At 41.1% G+C, this 25,180-nt stretch overlaps 1 protein-coding gene and 1 pseudogene across 1 annotated transcript in view; one reads left to right on the forward strand and one right to left on the reverse strand.

The window, feature by feature from the left end:
• lama2 (laminin, alpha 2) overlaps positions 1-25,180 on the reverse strand; it is a 278,494-nt gene that overhangs the window by 179,893 nt on the left and 73,421 nt on the right. Inside the window, exons 11-14 of the mRNA XM_088324972.1 lie at positions 25,055-25,112; positions 20,731-20,833; positions 19,134-19,274; positions 11,560-11,724 (exon numbers count right to left, since the gene is read on the reverse strand). Coding sequence (XP_088181098.1) covers positions 11,560-11,724; positions 19,134-19,274; positions 20,731-20,833; positions 25,055-25,112 — 467 coding nt within the window. The remainder of the gene's footprint in view (positions 1-11,559; positions 11,725-19,133; positions 19,275-20,730; positions 20,834-25,054; positions 25,113-25,180) is intronic.
• LOC148346739 (U2 spliceosomal RNA) lies at positions 18,366-18,455 on the forward strand (annotated as a pseudogene).

Here is a 25,180-nt window from a genome sequence, read left to right on the forward strand (position 1 = left end):
GACACCCCAGCGGTTCCAAGGACACTGTCTTGCGAAAGATATATATACAATTTGAAGATGATACAAATAAAACTGTGACTTGTGATTTATAAACACCCGCACACACACTCGAAGGGGACAGGAGACGAATGACTGTGAATCCATAGATGGCCCTTGGGCTTCTCCCAATGGGAAGGATTAAACTTCACTCCCAACCCTCACATCCTTTCAAGTGATTGATTCGGTGGAAGTTTTTGATGTGGATGAGTCTGACTCAAGTTTTTTAGGTACTATTTGTTTACAGAGTTTCCCTTTTCACCCAAGGTTGTGATATCAGGTCAATCTTTTTTCTTTTCTTAATGAGCAGGCAATATGGTTAAGAGACTGGTTAAAGAGCACATCACATCACCTCCAGTCTCCCCTCTTCATTCGACCCCTTTCAGTTTGCCTACAGGACAAACCGCTCCACCAGGGATGCCATCTCCTCTGCGCTTCACCTGAGCCTGACACACCTAGAGGAGAAGAACACCCATGTGCGGATGCTGTTCCTGGACTTCAGTTCAGCATTCAACACCATCATCCCACAACATCTGGTAGACAAAATGGGGCTTCTGGGTTTCAACACCCCCCTGCGGAACTGGCTGCTGGACTTCCTCTGTGACAGACCCCAATCTGTGCGGATAGGTCAGAACAGTTCAGATGTCATCTACCTCAGCACGGGCTCCCCCCAAGGCTGCGTCCTAAGCCCCTTGCTGTTCACCTTGATGACACACGACTGCGTCCCTAGGTCCGCCACAAACCACATCGTGAAGTATGCTGACGACACAACGGTGGTGGGCCTCATCAGGGATGACAACGACCTGGCCTACAGAGAGGAAGTGGAGCAGTTGGTGGGCTGGTGCAAGGACAACAGCCTGGTCCTGAATGTTGACAAGACTAAAGAGATCATTGTCGACTTTAGGAAAAACCAGCCCAACCATGCCCCACTTTGCATCAACAACAAGGCTGTGGAGGTTGTCAGCAGTATCAAGTTCCTAGGGGTGCACATCACAAACAAACTCACCTGGTCCGTGAACACTGCATCTCTGGTTAAGAGGGCACAGCAGCGCCTGTACTTCCTGCGGAGGATGAGGAGAGCCCACCTGCCCCCACCATCCCTCATCACATTCTACAGGGGCACCATAGAGAGTATCCTGACCAGCTGTATCTCTGTGTGGTGTGGAGGCTGCAGCGCTACCGACTGGGGTAGTGTGAGGAGGGTAACGAGGACAGCGGAGAAAATAATCGGGACTACACTTCCCTCCATTCAGGACATTGGCCAGAAGCGCTGCTTATCCCATGCTAAGAACATTACCGGGGACCCCTCTCACCCCCATCATGGACTATTCACTCTGCTAGCCTCTGGGAAGAGGTACTGCAGTGTGCGGTGCAGGACCACCAGGCTCCGCAATAGTCTAGTCCCCCTGGCCATTAGACTGTTAAATGGTCAATCTAACATATAGTTAACTTAAATCTAAACGGCTGCTAATTTGACTTTTGCACTAGTGGCAGTTTTTTTTATAGCTTGCCACTCCTTGCACATTTGATCTCTGCACTATTGTTACTTACAGTGTTATTACTTACAGTGTTATTGTTTACAATATAATGGTACTGTGTACCTGACTTGTTAACCTGACTGCCCATCTTGCACATCTGGTTAGCGTCTCTTCTTGCACTATCGGCACTATGGTAAATAACACAATACAGCTTTATTTATATCTGTACACTGAAGGACACTGAGGGAAACTGTGGGAGTCAGATCCATCGACATTTCGTTCTGTATACACGTGTACTAGAATGACAATAAAGTAGATCTGAATCTGAATCTGAATCTGATATGTTTTGTACAGAAGTGCTGATACAAGGTAACACTATTGAGCTAAATTGATACAAGATTTTGAGGTACCAGTATTTGCAGATACTCTTGTTGCTGTGTGATTCGTGTGACAATTTATGTACAAATGTTATGTACAAAAAACAAAAAATTCAGACAATAAGACTCATCTTTTTTTCCATGCTTTCCACTCTGCAGCTAATTTATGCATTTTTTTTTCTAACGCCCGCCAGACTGATCGTTTCTGAAGTTTCTATATTGAGCATATTTTGAAATGGTCTTACCGACTATTATCAAAACGCTTTCTGTGTACCGTCTTTCCATGTAAATGTCTCGCGTTTCAATGTGAGCACATGTGGTTTATAGTGAGCTGCAGCTTGTGTATGTACAAAATGCCTTTTCCTTTAAAATTGTACTGGGTGCGACCTATAATCAGGTGCGCTCTATGGTCCAAATTTCCAACCAATGAAAAAAAAAACAATAAACAACATGTTTTTAGTTTTATTTCATTTGCAAAGTAGCAACACATATGTAGGTTTTAAAATACATTGAAATAATTTGGTACTATCCAAAAGGTAATTATGCTAACAAATCTTAATATAGATACTCTACACAAGCAATATTTATTTGAATGTTTGATTTTTTTTTATCCAGTTAAAAAAAAAGCGCAGATAATTTTGCCCTTTCCAAGGCTTGTTTGCTTTATTTTAATAAAAATGTTACCTTTTCTGGTAAAAAATAATAAATTAAAAAATCATGCTTGAAATGGGGAAAGTGATTTTAAGATTTTCTTATTTTTTAAGTTAAAATTGTTTTTATAGTTAAACAAGAAAAGCATTTAAAATGACCTAATGCAATTCCATCCTTTGGTTATTTCACAAAATTTGAACTTGATTTTCTAATTGAAAAAAATGCTCATTTGTTCTTCAACTGAAAAACATGATTTGAAAAAGTATTATTGAAATTCTATTTTCTATTAAAATAAGAAAAATATGTTCAAAAGTAACAGAATACATGGCAATCATTTTTCTTAATTTACCAAATCATATTAAAAAGATTTAGCATTTTCCATATTCTACTACGGGTGAGTATTGTTGAGTACTAATATCGGTATCGCCTAGTATTTTTTGTTAACACTTTTTATGCAGTTTTATACAACCTTTTATCCCTTATTATAGAGCTCAACAGGCAAAACACTATTTACTCTAAAACAGTCTGAGATCGTGAGCAGGATACAGAAAAAAAGAGGAACTGAGGAAGGACTGGAGAGGCATGATTAAGGAACAAGTGGAGACGAGACGGGTGTCCTGGAGAGACAGCCTGAGTTAGAGGAGAGGGCCTCACAAAAACGAAACAAGGCTGGAGGGAAGGATGGAGGCCAAGAAGTACAGACGAATAAATGAAATGACAAGTCGGGGCCTGCGGGCAGCCGAACAACAAAATGTGGCGGATATCTCTCCCCCCGAGCAGTGACACCCAAACATCACAAGCCGTCTGCTGTGGAAAGAAGGACTCCACTTCACAAGTTTGTGTCGCAGCTATTTGCCAGATCCACTGTTAAACGTCTAATCATGGCCAGAGTGACAACGAAAAACGTGCATGTGTTCAGATACTGTAAAATAGCCAAAATGCATTCCTCAGCGGTCAAGAAGAAGAGTAAAAAGTCATTATGGTTATGACAACAAAATCATTATCTAATTGAACACAATTTTGGGCTAAATTTCATGAACATCACTTTATCTGTAATAAAGTTTAATTTAGGTTATGAAGGGAGCTGCTTCGAGGGAGTAAGTAAATAAGTTATCCACAGTGGTCCATTGTAAAATTGACTTCTAATGCAGGTGTTGGGAACTTATGGCTCACGTGCCATACATGGCTCTTGTCATGAGTACATATGGCTCAGAAAAAAAAGTATACTCAAGCAAATTTCATCTGTGTTGCTTTGATTCTGATTCGTCTGTAATGGAGATCGACTTGTGCAAAGCAAATGTAGCACTGAAAATAATTGGTCCGGTCCATTTGTTGGGGTGAGTGGTAGGGGTGGTCTGATCTATGCACACAGCGCACTACTCTCTGCCAGCAACATCTGCACCAAAGATAAATACGTCAGTATCCTTGTTTGCAGTATTTTGTGACATTTTTACAAAATAACACCTTGATTTGAAACCAGTTTGTATGAAAGAAACGAAGGTCAAAATGAGCCTCAATGGTCATAAGTCATTGTGGGAGGCAAGTTGAAACTGGTATATTGTTAATAATGGACACAGGCTCCGGCATTATTCTTATTTAATAAATTAGATTAAATCATCTAACGTCACACAGTGAAATAAAATCGGCTGATTTGTCTGAGGAGCTGGTTTGGCGGTTTTTCTGAAAATGTTTCTTAAAGTATTTGGAATGACTCTCTCTCGATATATACATATATATATATATATATATATATATATATATATATATATATATATACCGTATTTTCCGCACTATAAGGCGCACCGGGTTATAGAGCGCACCCTGAAAAAATAGTTTTTGGTCCTATTTTTGACATACATAAGACGCACCGGATTTTAAGGGGCTACAATGGGAACGTCGACAAAACAGTCAAATAGTTCAGTCAAACTTATTACCCCCTTAACATTCCGAAAGCTTGCAAAGACGCAAATACGTGTCGAGAACACGTGCGGATGCAGTGTCCGTACGATGTCACTCAAATGCATCGTTCCATCATTCGGAAGGTTAAAGTCTTGGGATTCAAGAAATGCCAACCATTCCTTACTTTCTATTTTCTTTTTCGCTCGCAACTTCACTGTACATATGACAATAAACACTTGGAATTGAGTTTAATTTAAAAATAGACACTCCATTTCATCCATTATCTGCACCGCTTATCACAGAAACATCGAGTTCAGTCTGAAACAAGATACAGGGATAATATATATTATAGTAGCTCACCGAAGTCGTTGTGTTCATAATAATGTGCATCCGTGGTCCTCTTATATCCGTGAGTGTAGTAAATCCAGGGGACTAAAATATTTACAAATGCAGAATAGTAAAAAATGCTTTCTGTAAGCCGTCAACCACGTGCTATACACATTCATCTTTTTCGGCCAATTGCAGGATTTGTTTTGCCGTTCAAGCCTATGGCAGCCTGTAAATGATAAAAGGGATCCGCCCCTTGATCTCCGAATAACTTTAGCCGATAGTGATCCATTCAACTGATGATTGACACGTCTTTTTTGGCCAATTGCAGGCTTTGTTTTGCCGTTTAAGCCTATGGCAGCCTCTAAATGATAAAAAGGATCCGCCCCTTGATCTCCGAATAACTTTAGCCGATAGTGATCCATTCAAATGATGATTGACACATTGGTTAGCCAATGAAACGCCGGTAAATAAATCCCAGCATACACCGCGGACTACTTGGCATTCGGGGGAAAATCTAGTCGGCGGCTGCAAGTTAGTTGCAAGACTTTGCGAATTAATATTGATCCATAAATAAGGCGCACTGTATTATAAGGCGCATGGTCAGCTTTTAAAAAAAATAAAGGCTTTTAGGTGCGCCTTATAGTGCGGAAAATACGGTATATATATATATATATATATATATATATATATATATATATATATATATATATATATATATATATATATATATATATATATATATATATATATTGTATTTTTTGCTAAGATGGCTCTTTGGGTCAAAAAGGTTTGCTTTTTTATTGGAATGGTGACGCAAAAAAAACAAATCTCGGTGTCATGATTACTTATGCGAGGCACCTGTGCCCGTTCCTTGGCAGCAAACAGCCCTGGGTGCTGATTGGCTCCCTGCTACTTTTTAAACCCCCCAGTTCCCGGTTACCAGGGTCAGACCGTCTGTGACCCTCAGCTGCTGCTAGGCCAGCCCTTCGACTCTGACACCCTCCTGTTTTTGGCTCTCATATGTTTCCTAGCTTCGAACCGTTTCTTTTCGACCACGTCTCTGCTCCTCCGTCCCGGCAACCGACCTATTTTCCCCGCCTTCAACACCGCCATCGCTCGCCACAGAAGTGACATTTCCGCGTTCCGAGCGATCTGCTCCCCGCGACCGACCATCACCGGATCGTGGGTTCCAGCCTTTGCCTCCTTCTCAATAAAACTAAGAGAAACGAACGCAATTGGGTCCTGTCGTTTCTGGTTCCTGACACTCGGAGCTTTCAAACTGCTTGGACAAATCATTAACCCCATACATCAAGTAATTACCATATTTTCCGGACTACAAGGCGCACCTAAACATCCCAAATTTGTCAGAAATTTGAGAGTGCGCCGTATAGCCCAGTGCACCTTACATACTGCAAAATACTGGGGAATAAAGATAGAAAAGGATACAGTATTTATTTGTGTGTGTTACTACATGAGGTTTTATGGTATACTGCCGTATTTGTACATTGCATTCTTAAAACATCATTGACCAAAATCTGTGATGGTCCAGTTGGAGTGATGATTTATCCTACTTGTTGGAAATTACTCTGAGCACTTAAAAGCAGTGACCACCGACTATCCAGTTGCGGTTCGTTCCCTGCTGTGCCAGAGGAATCTGTCAACCCTACATTGCAACTCTCAGAAGTCAGGTTGTGTCCGCACATGTATCCAGCCACAAATCCTAACAAAAACTTTCTATGCAACGGGAAACGAACCAAGATTGTGGATGTGAGAATGCCTAAACCTGACCACTGTGCTACCAGTGGTACAAAAACAACTGTTACAGAATGAAGAAAACGAAGTTGTCCTGAAAGATAAAAAACGCAAAGTTGGATTCATCATAGGAAACATTAAAGACTTGTTTCTCGTCGACGCTCCACAGGGTTCACAAAGCTTGAGGCAGGTTAAATTTGAGACTTTTGAAATGAAATTTATAATCAGGTTGAAAAACACAATTGAAATAAACAAAACAAAAATCTAAAATACTTTTTGGTCCAGTTGAAAATTTTCATATGAAAACATAGCACCCTCAAAAGTTTAAGACATGGAAAACAATACATAAAAATGATGTTTACAGTACATCAAGGGTCTTAAGTCCAAACTGGCAGATAACTACTAATTCCGGAGAACTCTTCTTCTACATTCATGAAGCATTTTCACATGAGGCATGACAATGAATTTTTTACTCAATCTTTTATGTTCAAACAGATTTAAATCATGTTAATGTGTTCACATTTTTAAGACTTTCAAAAATTGGATTCCAGACCTTTTAAAGCAAATTAGATTAAGAATACTTAATTTTAGTATAATAATTTCAATGCCCTCAAAGACTTTTCAATGATCCGCGGGAACCCTGTCTCACCATTGTGACACAGGTTCGATTCCCGTTGCACCAATTCATTTACGAATTTGGTCAGCAAAATTTTCGACTGATTTGTCATTGCACCATTATATTTATCTATCTATCGATCTACCCTGGTCATATCCCTTGAAAGGGGTGACCGACAGCAAGACAGCAAAGAAAATAAAAAAGGGGAAAAAGTAGCAAAAAACACACACAAAAATCTTTGGACCCAAATGGCCAAACACCCATACAAGTTAAGCATCTCAGCACCCAAGTTGGTCATGCTTTCCTCCCTCCAGCTGAAGACACAAGAAAGCAGCCATGTCAGGGGGTCAGGGTAACATAACACACTCTTCTGTTCAACAGCAGGGCCCGACAACTTTTACTGGTTTACCCCTGCCGCATGATACAGGTGCCCTGCCCATTCCTTAGAACGCGTCTAAACATCCTACTATCCTTTCACAACACCTCTCCACACATTCCTATTACCAACAAGAGCTCTAGCTTCCACTATATTTAGACCTCTTTCCTGCAGTGCACTCATACCACCATCCATCCACGTCAATCGCGGTCTTCCTCTTGGTCTCCTTCCATTTACTTCTGCTCTGTAGATTCTCTTCAACATTCGCTCTTCATCCATCCTCTCCATGTGTTCAAACCAACCGAGTACTCTCTTATCCACACGCTTGCTCAGTTCCACACTACTACTCCAGTTCTGTCTCTCACAATTTCATTTCTCAATCTATCCAATCTTGTCACTTCTAACATAGTTCTCAAACACTTAATCTCAAAAACATTTAATTATAATTATTTATTATATACCATAAACTAATAAACTGTGCAACGGATATACACAATTAAAGTGCATTGCGCACAAATAGATACGGTAGTTCTTAGAGTACCGTAAATTCCGGACAATACGCCGCTACTTTTTTCCCAAATGTTCAGCCCTGCGGCTTATTCAGTGAAGCGGCCAATTTATGGAAATTTCTAACTGCCACCAGCGGCGCTGGAGTATAAAAGGTAAGATTAAGACCAGTAGAATATGAGCGTCAAGAAAGACTGCAACCTCTAAGTTTAAGCATATATTGTCTGTAAGGTTAAGGTACGTTCCGATAATGAGGAAGACGCCCTTAGTGGCGGTAGTTATGAGGAGGAAGTTGAGGACTATTTTCTGTGAATTTTACAATTACGGGATTGCTTTTTTTTAACAGGCACGTTTGATAAGTTGCGAGCGTGATCCTACTAGCGTGTTGGTACCTTTCAAAGGCACGGTTTGGGATGAAAGTTATATAATTATTATTAAAGCTTTGAAAACTCTCGGTGTACCGTCTTTCTTCGTAAATAAGTGTAACCATGTATAATATGTATTTGCAACTGTATATTTTTGTAATGTATTTATTTTAGAGATTTATTCTGTTATGTGTTCTACGGACAAATCAAAAAGAAGGGGCGGAGCAAACGTGGGCTGATGGGAATAGGGGTAAAGCTGAGTTACCGGCACATCTGTCTGTTGTCGCATCGGACAATAGTGGATATATATTTTTCCCACCCTTAACTTTGGAAAAATACATTTTGTTTCCTTGGATTACTTTCAACGGGACCCGGACTTTACAAGTCTGCATCATACTTTAATTACGGGTATCATTGTGGTTCTAGAATTGTGTACTATCCAAGTAGTTACAATTGTGCAACTTACAGCCTGGTCTGGGTTAAACTTGTGACATACGGGCGCACGCGGCTTATACATGGGTGCGGCTTGTGTGAGTTCAAAAGTGGTAAATCACCTAAAAGGTGGTGGGTGCGGTTTATAATCAGGTGCGCTCTATAGTCCGGAATTCACCGTAAATCTAATTCCATGCGCCTTAATAGTCCCATGTGCCTTGAATATTAAATATATATTTGAAAATACTATTATTGAGAGATGCAAATTATAATCCAGTGCGTTTTACAGTGCAGAAAATATGGATTATGTGATATGAAAACCGGTTTGTATTTTGGGTGCAGAAAACAGCCACATTGTATGGTTTTGGTGCACTCAACAGTCCCAAACAATATCAGTTTCTCTCTTGTACCCATTTCACAATAATATTTATGGGAAAATGCCACATTTGGATTGAAACAGATTTTTGGGGTTCTTTGATTGTAATTCCGGGTACTCATGTTTTACATACAAGTCAAGCTATTTGGTATCACTAACAACCCATACAAACCCATACTTAGTAATCAAGTTCTTGATTGCTTGTATTATTCATAATTTGGTATTGCGCATCAGTACTTTAGTTATTGAGCATGATGGTTGGTTGGTTGGATCTCTTAACCACTAGGGCCGTAGGGCCACTATTTACTGTGGTGTGTCTTGGGTAAGTACAGCCTGGCGGCGCCCATCCCTCTCCAGGCCAACATATATTTCTACCTGGTCTCGAACTGGGGACCTTACGTGACTAAAACAGGAAATGAGCTTGTGTCTGTTATGTCGAAGAAGATACTATAAATGTAAAATCTGTCTAACAATTAAATATCAGCATTTTATGTATACTAGTATAGTTTTCTGTATCGCAGAGCTGCTATACATTGAAAATATTTTTTCAAAATGCATAAAGAGCATTTTAAGGTTTTGAATTTTCTGAAGTATTATTTAAGAGTGCCATTTCCGAGTCAAAAAGTCGTTCTTAGACCATTTCATTACTTAAAACTGCACACCAAACCTGATGTTACTACCAGTGTCCAGAAAATGGCACGAACCATAAATAACCGAGGAACCATTAACATTCTCAATACAAAAGTGGTATTATTTGTTGTTGTATTTTTCATAGGAAATTAGCTCATTAGGTATAATTTGTCGTATTTGGTAGCAAAGTTATCGGTACTGATACAAGGCTTTTGGTAAGACTCAGTCCTTACAACAGTGACCAATAACAGAGCTGCCTGCCCTCTTAGAGCTGTTTTAAAAATCAGGAACAAGAAATCAAATTATCCGTATCCATGTGTTCCTAAGGGGCCGGTCACACAGACATTTGCGGCTGATTCACGGCCAGAAATTTCTGCCTTTGAGGCGGACGCCATTGGACGCATTAAGATCGCCATTCAGACGAGATACAGCGGTGCTTAACACGCAGTCGGAAATTCGCGCGCGGGTGGCAGCGCGAAATTATTTGGCTCTGCTCAAATCTTCAGAGCGCGGGCACTCAGCCTTTCACGAGCGCACTGAGGCTGAACCACGGCCAGAAATTTCTGAAGCAGATGCTGTTGAGCGCAGTTGGACGTTTTGAGACTGCCATATAGACGAGATAGAGCAGTGCTTTACTCGCGGTCGGAAATTTTCACGTGGTTGGCCGCGCTCAAAACTTTTGAGCTGCTCAAAAGTTTGAGCACGTGTTAAACCGCGTGCCGCACACGTGGTCAACACGAGGTAATGACGCGGAAATGACGCGGAACGACGTGCTCTGGCCGCGGCCAGGGCGTGCTTACACATGGGTAGGATGGGAAATTTCAGCGGGTAATCGTGGGTGGAGCATGGTAATAGCATGTTCTGCGCCTGTATCGCGGTGTTATTACGTGAAATTAGCGTGTTACGCGTGTGACAGTCAAACGCCTTTCTCCGCGTATAAACAGCGCGAATGCTGAGCACACGTCATTTGTGCTCGTGACGTCAAGGGGGTGAACATGGATCCCCGTCAGCGTAGTTTCTCTTCATTTCGAATAAATCTTTCGGTGCATTCGCAGCATAACTTTAAATCTGGGACTTTAGCTTAGCCTTTTGGTTGAGAGTAAGAGTCCCGGCTCCAGAGCTTTGTAGCGTATTATGAACTGATCGAAAATGGATAATGAATAAAGAAGATAGAACAATCTCCCCTATCGTATCGATCGTATTCTATATAAAACGCTTATTAAAACTATAAAGCGAGATAATTATAACAAGTGGGAGATCCTAGTCTATATAACGCGTTAATTTAAACAATAAAGTGCGATCGTATTCTACAAAATGCGTTTGTTGACGCGGATGAAAAAGTCAAAAGCGATCGCAGCAGAATGCGCGTTCACGCGAGGGGGTGGAGGGGTGAGCCTGTTGCGTAGGAGTCGGATTTGGGCACAACACCGGCTCGGGAGCTTTTATACCCGTGGTCCACACGAGAAAATGACGCAGAAATGACACGATGAGGAAGCGGAACAGTCGCCGGTGTCTTTTTTCCGGCCATACCACAGATGAACAGCGGGTTGGCCAAATTTGCGCATTTTCCATCCCGGGCAACCACGGGCAAAAAAAAAACGCAAAATTTTAGCCGTGATTCAGCCGCAAACGGCTGTGTGACCGGCCCCTAAGAGTTGTGTATCAATATCAGGCTGTAAAAAGAGCATCAATCAACCATGTCGTAAAAACTAATGAGAAATGTAAATTTCTCACCTTGTTTCCCAGGTATGATTCAGGTGCATTCCAGTAGTAAGCAGAACCGAGGTTGTCTGCCACGTCTACATGGTGGACGCTTAGATACTGAGGTGTCTCTCGGTGAATGGGCCATACGTTCCGTCCTGAGTCTCCACTCAGGTGCCAGCCGCTCAGTGTGCTTTCCTGAGAAAAAGGTTTTTCAAAGACATATTCATCTGGTAAGGTATTTATTTAAAAAAAATTAACACAGAGAAAAGAGACAACACCTGAAGGCGACTTTGAAAATAGTCTTTTGCATATAGTCGTACACGTCTAATCAGTAGCGAAATACTTACGGTATTGACTCACTGTATGAATTTTGATCACTACTTAAAACGTCTGCATTGGTATATGAAAAAAATGTTGCATTAAAGATAAAAATTGTTGCATTAAAGAGAAATTGTTGCATTAAAGAAAAATTGTTGCACTAAAGATAAAAATTGTTGCATTAAAGAAAAATTGTTGCATTAAAGAAGGCCAAATTTAAGCACTTTTTAAGCACTCTCAAGGCCAATTATTCAATTTTTCCAGTACCTTCAAAGGAAAAGAATCTAGCATCGATCAGAGGAAGTTTTTTTTGTTGGCTTTGACGACTAAAATAAAGTTGTATCTTGCTGGTAGCACATAATTTGCGCTATTTTGCGTGGTCTATTGAGTCAGACTGCTAGAAAAGTCGACAATGGAAGTAATTTCAAGCATTTTAAGCACTTCATCGAAAATTCAAGCATTTTCCTCACCTTGAACACACAATATTACAATTCAAGCATTTTAAAGGATTTTAAGCACCCGTACGAGCCCTATTTAAAGTATGCATTCAATTGTAAAATATTGGATGTATCGAGTTTCGGGGACTGGCATCTGTCTGAAAAAAAGTGGTATTGAACAAAACAAAATATTTTGTATAAACAAGCAATTTTTTTTCAGGTACTAAAACAAATGTTTCCACAATTTTCTGGCCTTACAAGTTCTGTATTAAGCTTATATGTTGTTAGAAAATTCTGCACAGCTGTCACTTGAACCTGTCAGCTTATGCGTACGTGTGAGGAGCACCTCAGAACCGCATTTGTCATACAATTAACCTGACCTTGGCTTACCCTTTAGAACACGCAGAGACACACAGACACACACACTATCAGTGTCTAAATCAAAGCTGTCGTTCTGTCAACGTCCCAGCTGCCAATTCCTCCCCCATCCGTCTGTCAGTCAAAAACCGTTATCCTGTTTTCCCCTCTCATTTAATCTTGAGCTTCATCTTCTTCTGATTGCCTTCTTCCTTATTACTTCATTTCAGCGCTATCCATAGTTTACACAAATAGGTAATTTTTGACAACTATATTTTCCGGACTACAGAGTGCACCCAAAAACCCCAAATTGGACAGAAACTTGAACAGAAACAATATAAACCGGTGTGCCTTCAAGTGATGTTCAGAATAATAACAGAGCAATGTGACTAACCAGAAATTCTTCAGTAATAGAATATTTTGTATTGTTTTATGCCCAACAAGTTATCAGGTGGTGCAGTAGATCCTCAGAAAACAAACAAGCCCAGAATCATTCATAATAGGCACGATCCAAAGGCTGTACGATTGGGCAAAAAGTTCAAAGGGGTGTGTTTGCTGTACTATAAAAAGACGACAAAACTATTTTCTATATACAAAAAAGGTAGTATTTAGCAATCCTAATATTTAATTGCATGATTACTTTTCTTTTATAACTGCTTCTCATCTGTGTGGAATAGGGTCAACCAACTTATGGCACTTTTCAGTTTTTATTATATCCCATGATTGCTTAACAACATTCTACAATTCAGATTCAGATTCAGATTCAGATCTACTTTATTGTCATTCTAGTACACGTGTATACAGAACGAAATTCTTTTACATTTCTGGTTTATGCTTCACAAACAGCATATTTTATATCAACCCACAAGTTATTAATTAGATTGAGATCTGGCGATTGGGCTGGCTACTCAATAAAAATAATTTTATTGGTTTGGAACCAAGTCTTGTTGAAACGCCCATTTCAAGTTCATGTACTCTTCAATCTTAATATACACAAGCTGATCGATGATCCCTGATATGGGATAAATGGGCCCAACATCAGAGTAGGAGAAACATGTCCAGACCATGATGATTGCACCACCATGCTTTACTGTCTTCAATGTGTACTGAAGTTTGAATTCAGAGTTTCAGGGACATCTCGCACACGGTGTGTTGCTCCTGAATCCAAAAAGGACAATTTTACTGTCATCAGTCTACAAAATGTTCCTCTATTTTTCTTTAGGCCAGTTGATTTGTTTTGAGGGGGAATTGTAAGTTCTTCTGTACATTCCTTTTTTTAACAGAGGGACTTAGCGTGAGATTGTTAAAAATAAATTCGCTTCACGCAGACGTCTTCTAACTGTCTCAACACTTACAAGTAATTGCAGACCTTGTTTGATTGTCCTAGAGCTGATCATTTGCAGAGCCTTTGCCATTCTGATTCTCCGGTCCATTTTAATAGTTTTCTTCCGTTTTCTTCCACGTGTCTTTGGTTTTTCTACCCATTTTATGGCATTGAGATTATTTTAACTGAACAGACAACATTTTTTTATACCTCTTTATCAGTTCTTCCCTCTCTAATCAAGTTTTTAATTAAAGAACAGCGTTCTTCGGAGCAGTGTCTAGAACGACCTATTTTCCTCAAATGCATGTTCTTCATCCTTAAATAGGCGCGACCCGATTCACACCGGATTTATACCTGTTTTTTTTTAAAATTTCTTCTCCAAAATTGATTGATTCAGAGATTGGTAGCCACGCTGCTATGTTTTTTTCCGTTGACACACCCCTTTGAAATATTCGCCCAATCGCACAGCCTTCGCAGCGTGGCTATTATGAATGCTGCGTCTTTGTTTTTTCTGAGAATCTACTGCACCTACTGGTAACTTGTCTGGAATGTAACGATAAAGATATACTAAAACCAGGGATATTCTGGTTAGTTACATTGCACGGCTTTTAATTTGAACAGCTCTGTATATGCAGACGACATAGGAAATGTGTTACCATGTTTGTCCGATACGTTTTATTGCTCTCCGGTTTCCTCCCACATTCCAAAAACATGCATGTCAGGTTAGTTGGCCTGTACAAATTGTCCCCTAGGTGTGAATGAGCGAGTGGGTTGTCTGTCTCTGTGTCCCCTGCGGCTGGCTGGAAACCGGTTCAGGATGTCGCATGGACCCTACTGTGGGTAAGTGGTGCAGAGAATGGATGAATGGATGGATGGAAGAATATACATTGAAATCGTATAACTGACGAATTTATCTTTTCTTGTTCATCAATAAACTAAAAAAATGAATGTGAGAAACATGTGGAAAGGCCTTTAGAATTCCATGAATTTTACTTTTTACCACAAGAACAACCAGAATCAACCATTCTTCATGGAATGGAATAGAATAGAATTTACTTTTATTGTCATTCTTTGTAACCATGCACACAGAATGAAATGTCGAAACACCTGACCCGTACAGTTAAACTGTAGCGAGCCGATGCAGCTGCAGCCAAACAGGGCGCCGCCATTTTAGACCCAACTGCTGTGTTGGGAGTCATTAGGTAACCAAACCCCCCAATTCCAACCCTTAATGCCGAGCGCCAAGCAGGGAGGCATTGAGTACCAATGTTGTAAGTCTTAGGTATGACTCGGCCAAGGCTTTAACCAGCGACCTTCCAGTCTTGGAGCGGACGCCCTACCATCGAGGCTACCGAGCTGGTTCATCAACAATGAATTACAATTAAAAAAAACAAGCTATATGGACAGCAACCATACCATTCATCAATGAAATCTTATTGCAGAACATATTAAAACTTGAAAACACAGCAGCAAGACAGAAGACTACTTGAAAATGTGTGCAACAGAAATAACCACTGAACAGCAGCACCCACGCTCGCACGCACAGCACACGCACGCACACACACACGTGCGCTTCTTTGATATATTCGCCATCAGTAAATGGTTTTCCGTGCTTTGCTACACAGTGAGCCATTTGATAACTTGTGATTTTAGGGGCCGGTCACACAGCCGTTTGCGGCTGAATCACGGCTAAAATTTTGCGTTTTTTTTTTTGCCCGTGGTTGCCCGCGATGGAAAATGCGCAAAATTGGCCAACCCGCTGTTCATCGGTGGTATGCCCGCAAAACAGACGCCGGCGACTGTTCCGCTTCCTCATCGCGTCATTTCCGCGTCATTTTCTCGTGTGGACCACGGGTATAAAAGCTCCCGAGCCGGTGTTGTGCCCAAGTCCGACTACTAAGCAAACTCCCCACCCCCCAACCCCCTCGCGTGAACGCGCATTCTGCTGCGATCGCTTTTGTTGGAAGCGTGCATTGACGTTGGTGACTTTTTCATCCGCGTTAACAAACGCATTTTATAGAATACGATCGCACTTTATAGTTTAAATAAACGCGTTATATAGACTAGGATCTCCCAATTGTTATAATTAGCTCGCTTTATTGTTTTAATAAGCGTTTTATATAGAATACGATCGCTTTTGTTGGAAGCGCAGCAAAATGCGCGTTCACGCGAGGGGGGGAGGATTTTTATACGGTGTGCATTACCGTTCGATTACGTTCACAACAAAAACAAAGACGGAATGGTTTAAGTTGTATTACATTCCCAACAAATGCAAGACGAAGTGGTTTTGGTTATATGTTCGCCATTACATTCCCTAAAAGTGATATAAAAGTGAGATAAAACGAGGTAAAAGTGGTTGTAGTAGCGAGGGGATGCAAATCTCGGCAGGCATGTATTTCTCGGCATAACACCGGGCTGTAGAAATCCTAACCGCTCAAGACACAGTCCCGTGAAGATCAAAATTTCAAGCTATGGCACCGAAGAAGCCAATATGTTATTATTGTAATAGTTTTTCATTTTTATTTTATTATCTTGTTATGAAATGAAAAGAAATGTCAAGAAATAAAAATGGATTAAGACGAGGTCACTACGGTGACGGGGATCCATGTTCACCCCCTTGACATCTCGAGCACAACTGACGTGTGCTCGGCAAATCGCGCTGTATATACGCGGAGAAAGGCGTTTGACCGTCACACGCGTAACACGCTAGTTTCACGTAATAACACCGCGGTACAGGCGCAGAACATGCTATTACCATGCTCCACCCACGATTACCCGCTGAAATTTCCCGTCCTACCCATGTGTAACCACGCCCTGGCCGCGGCCAGAGCACGTCGTTCCGCGTCATTTCCGCGTCATTACCTCGTGTGCCGCCCGCGGTTAACACGTGCTCAAAGTTTTGAGCAGCTCAAAACTTTTTCGCGCGGCCAACCGCGTGTGAATTTCCGACCGCGAGTAAAGCACTGCTGTATCTCGTCTATATGGCGGTCTCAAAGCGTCAAACTGCGCCCATCAGCGTCTGCTTCACGGCCAGAAATTTCTGGCCATGGTTCAGCCTCGATACGCTCGTGAAAGGCTGTGTACCCGCGCTCTAAAGAATGAGCAGCGCAAAACTTTTTCGCGCTGCCACCCGCGCGCGGATTTCCGACCGCGTGTTAAGCACTGCTGTATCTCGTCTGTATGGCGGTCTCTAAGCGTCCAATAGCGTCCGCCTCACAGGCAGAAATTTCTGGCCGTGATTCAGCCGCAAACGGCTGTGTGACCGGGCCCTTAGCAATGAAAAAGGTTTTCAGGGTCCGTATTTGTTTGCCGTCCCTAGACACTGTGCGTTTTAATGTCTCCGCCTTGTCAGACTCATGCTTGAATTCGTGTTCATGTTTCGTCTCGTAATGACGTTTAGTACTTGACGTGCAAGGTACAATGCTCTCGAGGCATAATGCACAAATGCGGTCATTTTTTTGCAAAAAGCCCCAGTCATCTATCCACGCTGGGTGGAAAGGAAGATTTTTGTTCGCTGGAGGAGCCGCCATGATTCATTCATTTATCGCACGCCGGTGTTTCTGTGGCTGGGTTAAAACACGGATCTCTCCTCTGCGTTACGCCGCGCGGACACACGGAGCACTTGCGCGCCTTGTTGTTTAAGGGCGACAGTAAAGCCCCCAAACAACACGGCACGCAACTGAAAATGTCGAAAATTTAGGTAAAAATGTGCATTTAAAAAAAAATTCTAATTATTATTTTTACTATTTTGCCATGCGCTCGAGTGCCACTGGATAACCCCTCCTAGACGCAGCAGTGGCACGCGTGTCATAGGTTGCCGACCCCTACACTAGACCCTTATGGATACAAACGACACATGGAAAGGCATTTAATTCCTATTCATTATCACACTATTTTTAGTAATGGTGCCAGATATGTTAGATTAGAGAGATTGTTGTTGTTGTTGTTTTTCTCAGCTCAAACTAAGTGAAAAACGTTTTGATTATGTGTGGCCTTGGCTTTATTTATATTTTAAGGACAACCAAATTACCTCCCATGATCCCATTCCCTCCATTTAATTCAGAACGACTAAATTACTTCCCACAATACCATAATTGTCATTCAGTTGAGAACCTTGTGTCTTGGAAAAAACAATCCAAGTCGGCAGTACCACGAACTGATTTAATGTATGAAGTAATTCTCGGGGCCCGGCCCACTAATAACATGAATAATTTGGCACCGTGAGGGAAAATAGTGTGATAATGAAATAAGAAGTAATGCCTCCATGTATCATCTGCATCCCTAGGGGTCTAATGGATGGTATCTTGTGCCCTCAATGCAATTGTGGTTGAAAATTTAGATTCTCCGCCCGAAGGTGGACACTGGTAGTCCAATAGAAAACATTTGGTGCTGCCATGATCTTTGATTTTTGCAATCCGGAGATGGAATAAGAGCTTGCTCTGTCCACTCCACGCATCAGCCCGGTATTGCAGTACTTCCGGGAACGGTGCATTCGCAATGATCGCAGCAATGCTTTAGGGCTAGGACCTTAGCTTGGCCTTTTGGCTGAGAGTAAGTGTCCCGGCTCCTAGGCTTTGTAGCGTATAATGAACTGACCGATAACGGATAATGGATAATGAATAACGAAGATAGAACAATAACCCTTAAAAACCCCAAACCCCCCCTCAATGCAATTGTATTGAATTATATGCATTTGTGATGAGATCAGTGATATAATCTAACCTATCAATACATGCACAAATACAGCCTTTTTTGTGCGTCCCCAGACCTTTAAGTAGTTTTAATTCGGTGCATGTTATAGTCCGGTCTGCCTTTCTATATGAAAAATACATCACAAAATACTTTTTTTGTGGGGTAGGCCTTACAGCGCAGTAAATATGGTAGCTATGGATCTTAGCCGCAGCAGTAAATGAAAACTAAATAAAAAAATATGAATGAATTCAGGTTTAACCTTTTCTCTATTTTCTCGCTCTTCCACTGGAGGAATAATAACCTCACTTATCTTATTTAGCAGCTGTCTGCATCTGCACTTGGATCCTACAATGACCGAGCCGCAGTTAAATACCCGCAGCGGATTCCTCCACCCTCATCTCGCTATTCAACAATGTTTGCTTGTGAAAGCCAGGAAGGCAGATAATCCTAATCATAGTTTGTGTGCCATTTCTTACATTCTGATAAACCCACGTGGAGGCGGAGCACTGGCTCGCGACGCCCATGCAAGAGCATTTCTCGCAGCCGCGCGGGTTGTCGCGTTGGAGATTGTAGAAGCCCAGCTTGCAGCGGCTGCAGTTTTCGCCTTCCACATTCTCCTGTTGGATAAAGAGAGAAAAAAGATAATGAGGCATATTTTAGGAAAAAAAACGATTAAAACTAAATATAACTATAAGCCACTCTCTTAGCACTACATTGTAAATATATTTGCCTACTTATACTGAGTCTTTTATCTTATTTTTCTTTTAAAGTTCTGTGTTACATGTTTACCCTGGAGTACCAAGTCTAATTTCTTTGCATACAATGTTTCACCATGTTGTTATCAATGACAAAGTAAATTCAATGTTATTTTACCATCTGTCCAAATCAATTGCAAAGAGTAGTCAAAATGTTCTTTCTTTAGGTATGGTGCTGGATAGAAAAAACACATTTGAAGTGACTCCGCTCAAGCCTATTGAAAGTGGAAACATTACCGGTACCTACAAAAATGGACATCTTGAGGCAAATGATCAGTAAATAAAGAAAAAAAGATTAAAACATATAGTCAAATAAAAATCAGCATGCAAAACTAGGCTTACCATTTATTGTTTATTGAGTAATTTTATATATATATATATATATATATATATATATATAAAACTGTCAAATCAATTAATTCACACCTTCACATATTTTTTTTCATTTGGTATACTGCTATACAGTTTACAACTACGTCCTTTTTATTTTACTACTTTTTTCTTATTTTAGTTTTAAAATGATTCATAAAATAAGAAATCTTCTGTCCTTTAGTTTTTTTCTCACTGTATTTTACAAGATAAATAATTTTAAAATGCACTAAATAAAGTAGGAAAACCAAGAAAACCAATCCTTGAAAAAATATTTGAAAATGTAGAAATGTTTTTTTAATGCAGAAATATTATTACCGTTTTTGTCAAAATTTTAAAATGAATAAATTAGTAAAATTTTGAAATTAAAAATACACGAAACTGTTAAACCGATAAAATTTTGGTTCACTTAGTATACTGCTACTTAGTATAATCCCTTACAATATATAAACGGTATATAAATTTGATCTTTTTTTTTTTTGTTTAAGCAAGACATAATTTTAGAAATTTGAAATTTTCTTTGCTAATTTTGAATACTGTTTTCATTATTTTAGCCCCCAAAAGTTAAAACATTGAACAATAAGAAAGTAATTAAAATGATCTGTCAATTGTGCCAGATTTTTTTTTAGGTTAGAAAAACATATGCAGTTATGACTGCCCCTTTTCATTCATTTTATTTTACAACAACAAAAGAGAACTTGTACCACACATGTCAACAAAGCTTTCAAATCCACCAGTCTCAAACACAACCTGTATTAGAAGTAAGACCCATTTCCCGCATACAAAATATAATTTCCAGTATTCCACAAAATGTTTAAGCATTAAAGAGAAAATAAAACAAGATCCTACACTCCTACAGTGACTTGATTGTGCTACTGCACCTAGAAAAAATATGACAGTCCATAACGGATAGTCTCAATAGCTATTATTTGTGTGTGGTTGTTTTGACCTTGCACTCGCATGGTGAAGTACACGGGTCACTATTGCTGGTTCCCTCGACGCTGCAGTTGCACGGCTGACAGTCTGGGTAGTCCTTAAAACCAATGTCGCACCTAAAGACAAATGGATTTAATAACACAAAAAGATGATGAGCATAAAAAAGAAAAGAATTCCATAATCGGTTGATCATAGGTGAATTCTCCTGATAGTGCATTCAAATAAGGAATTCTGATGTAAAACAAACAGCTGACCATGCAAAGCAGGTAAACATGCGTGCAAGAGTAACAAGCTTCTCCAAGGACACATTTCACATAATTAACTGCCAACAGAGATTGGGCTATTAAAAAGAAGTTGACTATGCTGCTTATTTTACTGGTCCTAATTATTGGCTGAATGGCTTACTGGAAGATCATGTGATTTAAGGTGACAGAATAAATTTGAATAGCTCGACAGGGAGCAAAATAAGATGCGGTGTTTGTGCACCCTTTAATGGCCAAGTTCAAGCACTTTATAAGGAATTTCAAAGCCAATTTTCCAATTTATCTTATACCATTAACAGAAAAAAAATTCAGCGAGAATCATATTTTGAAGAGCCACACATATTTCTGCAATTTACATATGCAATTTTTGGTCCTAAGGTGAGGGGCCCTCTCCCTCTGGGAGGGTGAGAATTCTCCCACCGTGGTCCGCTGCGTGTCGTAAGAGCTGACTAAAGTGGAGGGGGCGAGGGGACTGTGGATCCTTTCCTCTCTATCTCTACTCCCTAAGAGACAGCAAGGCAAAGAAAGGGGGGCGGGGGACCGAAAGGTCTCGCAAACCCTAGTTATAGGGTCACTAAATGTGAGAGGATGTGGAAGTAAAGCGACTGAGTGGAAGAAAGAGGTGATAAGAAGGATGATGTGTTAGCCTTGAGTAAAACAAAGATGAAAGGAAAGGGTGAATTACAGCTTGGAGGTATGTATGGGCCCGGTCACACAGCCTGTTGCGTCTGTATCGCGGGTAAAATTTTGCGATTTTTTTTTTGCCCGTGGTTGCCTGCGGTAGAAAATGCACAAAATTGGACAACCCGCTGTTCATCCGTGGTATGCCCGCAAAACAGACGCCGGCGACTGTTCCGCATCCTCATCGTGTCAGTTCCACGTCCTTTCCGCGTGTGGACCACGGGTATAAAAGCTGCCGAGCCGGGCTGTAGAAATCATAACCGCTCAAGACACAGTCCCGTGAAGATTTCAAGCTATGGCACCGAAAAAGAAGCCAATATGTTATTATTGTAATCGTTTTTCATTTTTATTTTATTATCTTGTTATGAAATGAAAAGAAATGTCAAGAAATAAAAATGGATTAAGACGAGGTCACTACGGTGACGGGGATCCATGTTCACCCCTTGACGTCTCGAGCACAACTGACGTGTGCTCGGCAAATCGCGCTGTATATACGCGGAGAAAGGCGTTTGACTGTCACACGCGTTACACACGCTAATTCACGTGATAACACCGCGATACAGGCGCAGAACAAATGTGCTATGACCGTGCTCCACCCGCGATTACCCGCTAAAATTTTGTGTCCTACCCGCGTGTAACCACGCCCTGGCCGCGGCCGTAGTACGTCGTTCCGCGCCTGTACCGCGTCATTACCTCGTGTGTACCACGTGTGCCGCCCGCGGTTACCCGTGGTCTAAAGTTTTGAGCAGCGCAAAACTTTTTCGCGCGGCCAACCGCGTGTGAATTTCTTGCCGCGTGTAGTGCACGGCTTTATCTCGTCTGTATAGCGATCTCAAAGCATCCAACAGCGTCTGCTTCACAGGCAGAAATTTCTGGCTGTGATTCAGCCTCGATACGCCCGTGAAAGGCTGTGTGACCGGGCCCTATGGTAGAAAGTCTGCAGTTACGGGTGGACATGCTAGAGAATAAGAAAGAAAAGGAAAGATAATTTAAAGGGAGGATAGGGGAAGAGTACAAACAATTAGTAGAAGAGAAGTGGAGAGTGTGGAAATGGAATGGAAGTGGTTTAAAGAGGCAGTGTTGAGGTGTGTGAAAGAAGTGTGTGGAATGAGAAAAGTTGGTCAATACATTATTAAAAAAGGAAGTAAATGGTGGCATGATGAGGTCTTAGAGGCTGTGACAGATAAGGAAACATGGGAGGTGCAAGAGGCACTGAAGAAAATGAAAGGAGGGAAGGCGCCTGGTTGGATGGTTGTACTGGTGAATGCTTGAAGAAGATGGCACAGCTATGATTGACTGGTTAGCACGCTTGTTGAATGTATGCTTTTTAGGTGGTGTTGATTGGTGTAGTGTATGTGTGGTGCCATTGTATCAGGGTAAAGGTGAAAAGTATGAATGTAGCAATTTGAGAGGTATCAGTTTGGTGTCTGTGCTGGGTAAGCTGTATGGAAGAGTCTTGATTAAGAGAGTGAGAAGAAGAACGGATAAAGTTCAGAAAGGAAGAGGATGTGTGGATCAGGTGTTTGCAGTACGACAGGTGTGTGAAAAATATTTTGCAAAAGGCAAGGATGTTTGTTTGGCTTTCATGGATTTGGAAAAGGCGTATGACAGGGTCGATAGAGAGGCGTTGTGGCAGGTGATCGTAATGTATGGAGTAGGTGGAAAGTTGTTGAAAGCATTGAAGAGTTTTTATGTGAACAGCAGAGCATGTGTAAGAGCAGGGAGTGAGACAGGTGAGTGGTTTCCTGTGTTGACTGGTGTGAGACAGGGGTGTGTGATGTCACCATGGCAGTTTAATGTGTACATGGATGGTGTGGTGAGAGAGGTGAATGCAAGAGTATTTGGTGTAGAGATAATTGATAACAGTGGAACTGTGTGGCAGATGACACAGCGCTTGTGGCTGATTCTGAGGAGACATTAAGAAGGTTGGTAATGGAATTTGGAAGAGTGTGTGATAGACTCAAATTATGTGTGAATGTTGGGAAGAGTAAGGTGATGAAGTGTTCACGTGATGTAGTGGACATTGTGTTGGAAATAAGGTTCCATGGACAGGTGCTGGAAGAAATTAAAAGAAAGCTTTAGGTACTTGGGTTGTGATGTGGCTGCAGCTGGTGGAATGGAGTGCAAGGTATTGCACAGAGTGAATCAAGGAAGCAAGGTTTTAAGTGCTCTGAGGAGAGTGATGAGCAACTAGAGTATGAGTATGGATGTTAAGAGGGGACTGTATGAAAGTGTAATTGTGCCGACTGTGTTGTATGGTACAGATTGACGTGGATAGATGGTGTTATGAGTGCACCGCAGGAAAGAAGTCTAAATATATTGGAAGATAGGTCTCTTGCTGGATTGAGGGGTGTTGTAAAGGGATAGTGGGATGTTTAGACGTGTTCTAAGGGATGGACAGGGCACCTGTATGATGCAGCAGGGGTAAACCAGTGAAAGCTGACAGGCCCTGCTGTTGAACAGAAGAGTGTGTTGTGTCACCCTGACCCGAGTGACATGGCTGCTTTCTTGTGTCCCGTTTCATCTGAAGGGACGAAAGCATTACCAACTTGGGTGCCGAGGTGCTTAATTTGTTTGGGTGTTTGGGCATTTGGGTTGGCCATGGTCGCCAATACATCTTAAATTCTTACATGGCCCATATTAAATGGACATATATAATACATAATCCTTGCACTAATACACTTTCAATCATTTTATTCCGTCCCTGTTTAGGTGTAGCGGACAGAAAAAAACTCATGGCTGACTCGGCCATTGCGAAGAGTTGGATCTTTGTTTTTAGATTCGTTCCATGTTTTAGCCATTGTTTAGTTTGTATTTTTTCCCCTTTTTCTAGCCATTGTTCATTGATACAGCAGCCTCCCGGTATCTTCCACCTCTTGGCCACGACCCGTAGGGAGAAATGACACTTCATGCATGACAGTGCCAGCTGCCATTCAACATGAGGGAAGAATACATTTAATGTCAAAGTAAAGCCATAAGAGCAGGTGTGTTGGCGTCATTTTAAGCACACTTGTTTTGGTTTTTATATTTAATGCGTGGACTAACATGGCAACAATTTCAAGCATTTACAAGCACTTTTCAAACCTTGAAAGTTCAACATTAAATTCAAAAAACATTTCAAAAAGTATTTCAGGCACCCATATAAACCCTGAACCTCACAATAAGCAGTTACGAAAACGGGTCCATTAAAAAATGATAAAGACGAAAACTAAGATCAAATGCAGATTTCAAAAAGGTCCCCTCAAGTACAGCATATTGGTCAATCGCTATCGCTTTGATGAAAACCTTTAAGGCGGTTTTTTAACAATAATTGGAACAGACAACACCTGAAAGGTTCAGCTCACCTGTCACACTACATGCGTGTATGTGTGTTCACGTCGGTGTGTTTGTTACCTGTCACACCGCAGGCCGCCAAAGCCTTCTTTACAACGGCATGACCCTGGTGGCCGGGCTGTCAATCAAACACAAACAGACACACATACGCACACGGTTTTAAAAACAAGCATGTGTGGGTGCAGA

The sequence above is a fragment of the Urocampus carinirostris genome, chromosome 20 (genome assembly GCF_059441175.1).
Source record: "Urocampus carinirostris isolate Australia breed hairy pipefish chromosome 20, RoL_Ucar_1.0, whole genome shotgun sequence".
Classification (NCBI taxonomy): domain Eukaryota; kingdom Metazoa; phylum Chordata; class Actinopteri; order Syngnathiformes; family Syngnathidae; genus Urocampus; species Urocampus carinirostris.